The 9,345-nt window shown below is 44.2% G+C and overlaps 1 protein-coding gene across 1 annotated transcript; it reads left to right on the top strand.

Annotated features, from left to right (window-relative positions):
* The first annotated feature begins 2,072 nt into the window (after window positions 1-2,072).
* LOC101770442 lies at window positions 2,073-3,866 on the top strand. The gene has a single exon (XM_004969033.3). It carries the CDS (start codon window positions 2,267-2,269, stop codon window positions 3,560-3,562), a length of 1,296 nt encoding a protein of 431 aa, XP_004969090.1. The 5' UTR covers window positions 2,073-2,266; the 3' UTR covers window positions 3,563-3,866.
* The last annotated feature ends 5,479 nt before the right edge of the window (window positions 3,867-9,345 follow it).

The raw sequence follows: 9,345 nt of genomic DNA, 5'->3' as shown, positions 1-9,345 counted from the left end.
TAACCTGGCAGTCAACATGAACTATGTTCTGGATGTAGTTTGTTTGCCACAGTAAACATTTGCTAATGATGGATTAATTAGACTTAATAGATTCGTCGTTTAGCCTCCACTTATATAATGGGTTTTGTAAATAGTCTACGTTTAATACTCCTAATTAGTATCTAAACATTCGATGTGACACGTGCTAAAAATAAGCAAAGGGAACCAAACGCCCCCTTAATGATCCGACACACTTTGTTTACTCCCTTTTCTGAAACTTAAATAATCAATTTTCAAGCCTCTGTACCATCATTGTCCTCAAATGGCAGAAATCTATTAATTAGCGCCATTAGGGAGATGTACGACCAACTCGCTACAAAGTCCAAAGAGTGAAATAGCAATGTGTCATTACTCGCCAAAAAAAATGTCTCCGATTAAAATACCAAACAAACTACATCCAGAACATAGTTCATGTGTCATGTCAGATAATAAAGGTAAGAAAAATCACAAAATCCTCAAAAACACCGTACATGCGGAGGCCTACCACACGAGGACATCTAGCCCCTGCACTGCCCACGTTCGGCACACCAGTCGCGTATGAAAAAAATCAGACGTGGGCAGAGCGCGAGGCTGCGGTCGGAGGCGTGTCGGAGGTGGCTCGGGTACCCAGGGTACCGAACTGCGTCCTTCACAATAGAGTGCTTTGATTGCAGCTAATTTGTTCAACCAGATAATATGGTCAATAAGGGCAACATGTATATACATGGAACGCCAGATACAGGGACACAAATCTCGCTAGAATACACTATATTTGTGATCAATATTAGTAAAAAAGGGATAAAACTGAAGAAGCTCGTCAGGCAACTTGTGGACCCTGTTTTCTGATTGAAAAGGTAATGCAGCATCTCAGCCCTCGTCTCTGCTGATTGAGCCTGCAAAAAACCGTAATTATAATAATGGAACAGGAAAAATAGGAGGAACAGATGAAACTAACATACTCTGGTTTACCAGATCTCTAGTAGTCTTTATGGAGCCATGGCCTTCTCCATCAACTGAACTGAAGATTTAAACCATTTCTAAATCAATGCACACAGGTCCGAGCGTCTCACACCTGAGATATCTTTATTTAATGAAAAAAGCAAATGATCCCTGGGAATAAGCAAATATATCAACCTGAACAACCAAACCAACATATATATGATACTAGAATTGGTACAGACGCAAAAAAGTACTCGGTATATTTTGAGTTGTCAAATTATACCATCTCATAACATTATCTTCTTTACTAGTGTGAAGGCAACCAAAATAGAAGTCTTAACCTCCTTAGGCAGCGTATTAAGACAACCAACACTAATTTGTAAACTGAACTACAATGACCTCAGCATGGTAACTGTTAAATCTTTACATAACTAGAAGGATTCAGGCTCAGCTCGGCTTGTTGGAAATATGGCTCGGCTCGACGACCCAACACGCGATCCTCCTGAATACAGTTAGTTTCCTTCTGATCTTGGCCCTAATATTCTGCTCTACGACTCCGATGTGTGTTTTGTTGCGCTTCCACCATGGAACTCAACATTTACTTTGAACTTGTCTGGTTCTCCAAACTAAATGTTGAGTTCTAATGATGATGTTGAGGGCTTTTTCAGTACGAATGTGATCATTTGTCATAATATGCAGTCAATTATGCAGTGTTTCATGTTTACCGTTTCCTTGAATGATGTAAGATATGTCAAATCATGGCCATGTTTAGGTACTCCTCAACTTCCAACTTTGATACTATGCAAAAAGAAGATTCCCCATCACATCAAACTTGCCGTACATGCATGGAGTACTAAATGTAGACGAAATTAAAAACTAATTGCACAGTTTTGTTGTACTTTGCGAGACGAATCTTTTGAGCTTAATTAGTCAATATTTGGACAATAATTCACAAATACAAACGAAACGCTACAGTGTGCTACAGTGCTGGCACAGTAATTTTGCATCTCCCAAATTAGCCAACTAAACAAAGCGCATGTTTCCGATGAGCCAGCCACGACCTAGCCTGCCACCTCACGGTCAACCGTGAACAAATACACGTCGTGGTGGGATTTGGACCGTATATGCATCAAAGTTTTACATCGGATTAATCAGATTACATGTTCCTGGATCAATTTGCACGCACTGCATAGTTCTTGTACTACGGATGCGATTTACTCAAAAAGAAAGGCCAAAGGGGTAAAATCTCCAACAAAATCGCCAACGGAGGTTTGTGCTAGCCATTCCGCATCTCCGCCGCGCCGTCGCTATGGCTGGCGAGAGGTCTCCAGCCCAGCTGCCGCCGGCGAAGCGCCGGAAGAAATCAAGCCCCACTACCACCAGCAGCACCACCATCCACTCCCTCACCGACGACCTCCTGCTCCGGATCTTCCTCCGCCTCCCCTCCCTCGCGACGCTCGTCCGCGCCGCCCTCGCTTGCCGGCCGTGGTGCCGCGCGGTGGCCTCCTCCCCGGCCTTCCGCCGCCGATTCCGCGAGCTCCACCCAGCGCCCCTCCTCGGTCTCTTCTTCGGCCCCCCCACCGCCGTCCAAGACCCACTGCTCCCGGCGTTCCCCTCCTTCGTCCCCGCCCGCCGCCGCGACCGGGACCTGGGCGCCGCCCTCCGCGGTGGCGACTTCTTCCTGACATCCATCCAGGAGCACCCTGACAAGGCCCACTCCTGGGATATCCTCGACTGCCGCGGCGGGTACGTCCTCCTCTGTAACGGTGACCAGTTCAGTGCGCAGGCAATGGCGGTTGTGAATCCATTGGCACGACAGAGCCAACGGTTCTTTGATGACAGTCCCAAGGACGCCTCTGAAGGTTGCCGTGGAACCCCCGTTGAGCGCAGCGCCTGCTTGCTCTGCTCCGACGAAGACCCCACGTCGTTCCGAGTGGTGGCTCTTACCCACGACGAGTCCAGGGTGCGGGCTACTGTCTTCTCCTCTGACACCGGGGAGTGGAAAATTCACCCATGGGTGGATGTCCCAGGGCGGCCACGGCGTTCAAAAGTGTGGCTTCTGAACGGCAACATGCAATCCAATGGGTTCTTGTACTGGGTTTATAAGAATCACAAGTATATCATCACCCTGAACACGGCGACAATGAGGTTCTCGGTCGAGGAGCTCCCCCAATTCCTGAAGAATCGGTGCTGTAGCTTCGATGTTGGTGAAACAAACAGTGGTGAGCGTTGTATTGTCTATGCTGTTGACTTCACAATTGGTGTGATGTTGCGAAGAACGGATAGTGATGGCGTTGAGAAGTGGATGCTGTACAGGGCCACCCCATTAGATACACAGCTTGATGGGGTTCTAAGGAAACTGAAGGGCAACTATAATGAGCTGCTTGTCGTGGCAGTCAGGGATGGCTTTGCATACTTGGCAACTTCAAAGAATGTCTATGATCCCCAGAACCCAAGTTGGTTTTTGTCCCTCTGCCTGGAAACAATGAAACTGGAGAATCTGTTTCAGAGGCCATATAATAGTGGTGGACACCCTTATGTTATGGCATGGCCTCCTTGTTTAGTTCGTAACTATGGGAGGCTTGCACTAGAAGATGGTACATGAAGTGCATAACAGGCCGTCAATTATGTGAGGAGGAAGAGAAGAAGCTAGTAAAATTAACTTCATATTTTCTTTTGACTATTAAATCAGCATGCCAGATGTCATGAGACCATGTTCTTTGAAGCTGCATCGTGCTGAAGGGTCTGATTAGGTTCTAGTCTCTAGTCAATCTCATAACTTTATCATTTGCACTGTTTGTTTGTTTACCTTTAGTTAGCACTTCTCAATAGTGGTATAATAACTTCTGAACATGGTTCCATTTCTTGTGTTCACTGTGGCGTCATCTTTAGCTGTTCTGTTATTGTCTCTTTTGTGGCTCCCTGTAAGGTCCTTGCTCCTAAGAGAACAAGGATTCTTTTTCTTCTCTTCAAAAATAACGTGCAAGCCAATAACTATACTTACATTATTAAAAAATAGCTATACTTAGGGTTCTGTGTGTTGAAATTGTCCTCAGAATATTAGGTATATATAAAATGATGCATCCTCTACATGATTACATGAATTTAATTGTGTTTTTGTGGCATATTTCATTGGGCCAGCTTTTATCTACTATGCCTGCAGCTGGCAGCAGATGATCTACACTGTTAAGTCTTGAAAAGATTTGCCCTATTAAAATCCAGAGCAGTATTACTTTCATGTGGTAAAATATAAGCTGCTTACAACAAACATGAAATTCTATAGAGTTGACTCGAATCGTTGTTTACTAGTTTCATGTAATTCAAAAATTTGCCGATACATATACCCATTTACATATTGGAAAGAGATCAACTTTGGATCAGAAATTTATGAAAAATGGACTCATCTCTCTCACAGTATATTGATTCCCGAAGAAACTGGGTTCTGTTGATAGATTTCTCATTTAGAATTTTTTTTCCCTGAGGAGAGTTAAAGAGGATTTGCCTTTTGCTTTTTAAGAATGACTGGAGCCTCTCAAGGACAATCAAACATTCATGTGGAAAGCCTTTTGCCTTTTGCTTTCCCCTGCATGTGGCACCGGACCATCCTGCGAATGGTCGCTTTTCATTGGATGCATACCGGCGCTCACCACATATTGAGTGCCACTTTGCGTTTATATGGAACCATGGGGTGCTGGAGTGAGCCAACAGCAAGCAAGTGTATCGCTGAAGGCCGGATACAGCTAGGAGGTGCTCGTATCTCCGGTATTTGTGCAAAGTGTGACACGATGAGGTGTGGCTGTGGTTGGTGTGGGGAGCATCTGGCGAAAGCCATGCCCAACTTTGTGTTGGTGGTGATGACGGCGCCACACACCTTCCTGGTGGTGTCCTTTTGGGGCTCTCCTCCCTTACAACTGTTGGCTACCTTTGAGTGAAAACTTGATCTCCGTTTTACTGGACCACATCGGCGGTATTTTTCGACGTTAGATTCCTACCTATATGCGTCGTTTTGGAGGATACCTTCAGAAAACATATTGGCTACGATTCGTTGTAGTATGAGGATACAAGGGAGATCGTCATTTGGCGACAAAAGCTTTGGAGGCTTTGGATATTTTCGTCAAGAATGGATAGAGAAGCAATAATAGATATTGCTTATGAATACATTTTTTGTGTGCTCTTTTCCTATTTTTTGTGATTCAGCTGTTGAGCTGAACTTGGCTGCGTGCATTTGCAGAGTTCGTATATTTTTTTCATTTTCTAAAAAAAATGTGGAAAGCCATGGACATGGATCTAACAAATTTGGCACTCACGAGTTAAGCGAACGTGTTTTATTGTAAGCTTTAATCTGTCCATGATTGTTTCCTTTTATACATTCTTCAGACTGTTAGGGCCGTGCCTAGGATCTCTAGATGCACATCTAGTCGGGATCATGAAAAACAGGGGGGGCATGGAGTTCCTGGTGTGTGTGCCGAGAGTGAGAGAGAGATAAGGGTACCTTCACCCCTAGAGGTGGGAGCAGCAGAGCTGCTGGCCATCGCGGGTTCGCTTGGTGGAGTCTGCGCAAGGCAGCGACGCGCAGTGCCGAGTCCGGTCGCCGGTGAGGTGGCGGTGGTGCTTCCCGCCGCTACTGCGCAAACCTAGATCGGTAGGTGTGTCGGTGGAGCGGCTGGCTGCGGCGAACCTCGTGAGCCGAGCCGGGTCCCCCACCCTGTTTATATAGCGCAACGCGACAGGGGCCCACCACCCATTGCTAGGGTGAGCGCCCCCGATCAGGGCACGGATCAGGGTCCCGATGGGCCTTTGGGCCCATTGGGAAGGAGATCAATCTAACATTCTCCCCCTTGATCTCATCATTTACTTTTAACTTTACACTCTTCACTTTTATTCGTTTCATCGTAGATTAATATGTAGAGCATGCCTCATCGTCACAGCTTAATTGCCGATAGAATCAACAGCTACAACACACCTCTCTATTTTGAAACAATTCTGTTTCTTTTGGGCCTTTTCCAATCCAGGAATCATAGGCTTTCCCTTAAACCCATGCCGGCTAAGTGTTCTCTGAACACATTGGGTGGTAAGCCTTTCGTGAGCGGATTCGCAAGCATATCTTTTGTTCTTATATGCTCGAGACTTATAGTGTGATCCTGGATTCTGTCTTTCACAACATAAAACTTTATCTCAATGGCTTTGGAAGCATTACTTGATTTGTTGTTGTGAGCATAGAATACTGCTGGCTCATTGTCGCAGTACATCTTTAGTGGTCTGTGGATACAGTCAACCACTCTCAGTCCGGGTATAAATTTCTTTAGCCACATTGCCTGCCCCGTGGCCTTACTCGCATGCATATTATACTTCTTTAGAACCTTTTCTAAATATGCCTTTTGCGATAATCCTAGGACCCCATTCAATCTATCTCGGTGAATTTCTATGCCCAAAACATATGATGCTTCACCAAGATCCTTCATATCGAAGTTTGAGGACAAGAACTTCTTTGTCTCTTGCAGTAGACTGATATCACTGCTTGCAAGTAAGATATCATCCACATACAGAATTAGGAAAATGTATTTCCCATTTTTGAACTTTGCATAGACACAATTGTCCTCTATATTTTCTTGAAACCCAAATTTCTTTATTATATCATTAAACTTTAGATACCAGTGTCTAGAGGCTTGCTTTAATCCATAAATGGATTACTTTAGACGACATCCCATATTCTCTTTGTCTTCCATGATAAAACCCTTTGGTTGTTTCATGTAGACATTTTCTTCTAAATCCCCATTTAGAAATGCCGTCTTTACATCCATCTAATGTAACTCTAAGTCAAAATGTGCAACCAGTGCCATTATGATTCTGAAGGAGTCTTTACATGAGACAGGAGAAAAAGTCTCATTGTAATCTATTCCTTCTCTTTGTGTAAAGCATTTTGCCACAAGTCTCGCCTTATACCTTTCTATATTCCCTTTGGAGTCACGTTTAGTCTTGTAGACCCATTTACAGCCTACTGTTTTGGCTCCTTTAGGAATCTCCTCAAGTTCCCAAACATTGTTGGAACTCATCGATTTCATCTCATCTTCCATGGCCTCTAGCCACTTCGATGAGTGAACACTTTTCATGGCTTCCTCATATGAAGTGGGATCACCTTCTATATGAACTTCTTCTGTATTATAAACTTTATAACAATCAGGGATAGCTGATTTTCTGACCCTTTGAGACCTTCTAGGCCCCTCACTTTCGGGCACATTCTGTGCCTCTGCTTGTGGCACATTATTAAGAGGTGGCTGCTGCAACTCTTCCTCATGTGTACTGATGGGTTCAGTTGACTCCTGAAGGACAGGTTCCAAAACTTCACTCATCGTTTCCACGGGTGGAATCACAGCAGGTGCCTGCACCACAATATCAGGGACTGTAGCGGGTGCTTGCACCACGACCTCAGGAACTATTGGTGCGGGAATAATAGGTAGTGAGAAGAATGGTTCTTGAATCATCGGATTAGGTGCACACACCCGCTTCTCCTCAAGATCAATCTCTCGAGCTACCATCCTCCCCCTCACCATCTCATCCTCTAAGAAAATCGCTTGTCTCGTTTCTACAAACTTTGTATATCTGTCTGGACAGTAGAAACGAAAACCCTTTGATTTTTCCGGATAGCCAATGAAGTGGCAACTTACTGTTTTGGGATCTAGCTTCCCGATGTTTGGGTTAAATACTTTGGCCTCAGCTGGGCTCCCCCACACACGCAGGTGGTTTAGTGAGGGTACTCTTCCTGTCCATAGTTCGTACGGTGTTTTGGGCACCGACTTACTTGGCACTCTATTTAGAATGTGAATGGCGGTCTTCAACGCCTCCATCCACAGTCCCAATGGTAAGGTGGAATAACTCATCATGCTGCGCACCATATCCATCAGTGTACGGTTACGCCTTTCAGCTACTCCATTTTGCTGAGGCTCGCCCGGCATCGAATACTGGGCTACTATGCGATTTTCCTGCAAAACCTTGCAAAAGGTCTAGGAACTTGGCCAAATGGGGTATGTCGACCATAGTACTCTCCCCCACGGTCGGATCTTACTATTTTGATTCTTTTGTTATGCTGATTTTCAACTTCAGCTTTAAATATCTTAAATTTATCCGGCGCTTCTGATCTTTCTTTAATTGGATAAATGTAACCATAACGGGAGTAATCATCTGTGAATGTTATGAACAAGTCATAGCCATCCACGCTTTTCACAGGAAATGGTCCACAAATATCAGTGTGGATTATCTCTAAAACTCCTGTGCTACGTTTAGCGCCTTTTTTAATTTGCTTTACAAATTTTCCTTTAATGCAATCAACGCATTGTTCTAAGTCTGAGAACTCTAATTGAGGAAGAATTTCATTCTTGACTAGTCTTTCTATTCTGCCCCTCGAAATATGGCCTAAACGATAGTGCCATAATTTCGACGATATTTCATGAGTTCTGTTTCTTTTCTTTGTTTCTTTCTCTGACGAGGATACATTCATATTCACATCACACACAGAATTTACTTTTTCACGTAGTGATAATAAATACAACTCATTGTGAAGGATGGCAACACCAACACATGCATTATCGAACCAAATGGCACACTTTCCATTTCCAAAATGACATTCATAACCATCATGGTCCATACGTGAAATGCTAATCAAGTTTCTGTGTAACGAAGGAACATAAAGCACATCTCTAAGTACAAGCATGAAACCATCAACTAGCTCTAGAGAGACATCGCCAACAGCTTCAACTTCTGCGTGGACTCCATTTGCGACTTCAACGCATCTTTCGCTTCTTTGCGTAGTCCTCGTCGAACGGAATCCCTGTAAAGAATTTGCAACATGAACAGTTGCACCTGAGTCAATCCACCAAGTAGATTTCGAATACTGTGTATACAAGGATTCATTTACAAAAGAAATAGTATTCTCACCTCTTTTTGCCATTATTGACTTTAACCAGTCGGGACAGTCTTTCTTGAAGTGCCCCTTTTTCTTGCAGTGTAGACATTGATCTTTGTCTACTGTGAGAGGCTTTTGGTGATTCTGCTGCATAGGAGCTTTTCCTCGTGCCTTGAAAGAGGAGTTAGCAATCTTTTTCCTGTTATCCTTCACATAGTGCAATGAGCCACCATATGAGGATCTAAGTCTGTCCTCTTCCTGCACGCACATGGCTATCATTTTTTCCATGTCCCACTGTTCTGGCTGCATGTTATAATTGACAACAAAAGTGTCAAACTCTTTTGGCAGAGAAGCAAAAACCAAATGAATAATGTGCCCAGGCTTGAGCTCAAGATCCATAGGCTTCACCTGTGCTGCCAAGTTATACATCCTCATGATGTGATCTCTTATGCCAGTCCCTCCTCCATTGTACCTCTCTGTGGCCAGCT

Source organism: Setaria italica, chromosome V (assembly GCF_000263155.2).
Source record: "Setaria italica strain Yugu1 chromosome V, Setaria_italica_v2.0, whole genome shotgun sequence".
Taxonomy (NCBI): Eukaryota; Viridiplantae; Streptophyta; class Magnoliopsida; order Poales; family Poaceae; genus Setaria; species Setaria italica.
This window is presented reverse-complemented; position numbering and strand designations above follow the sequence as displayed.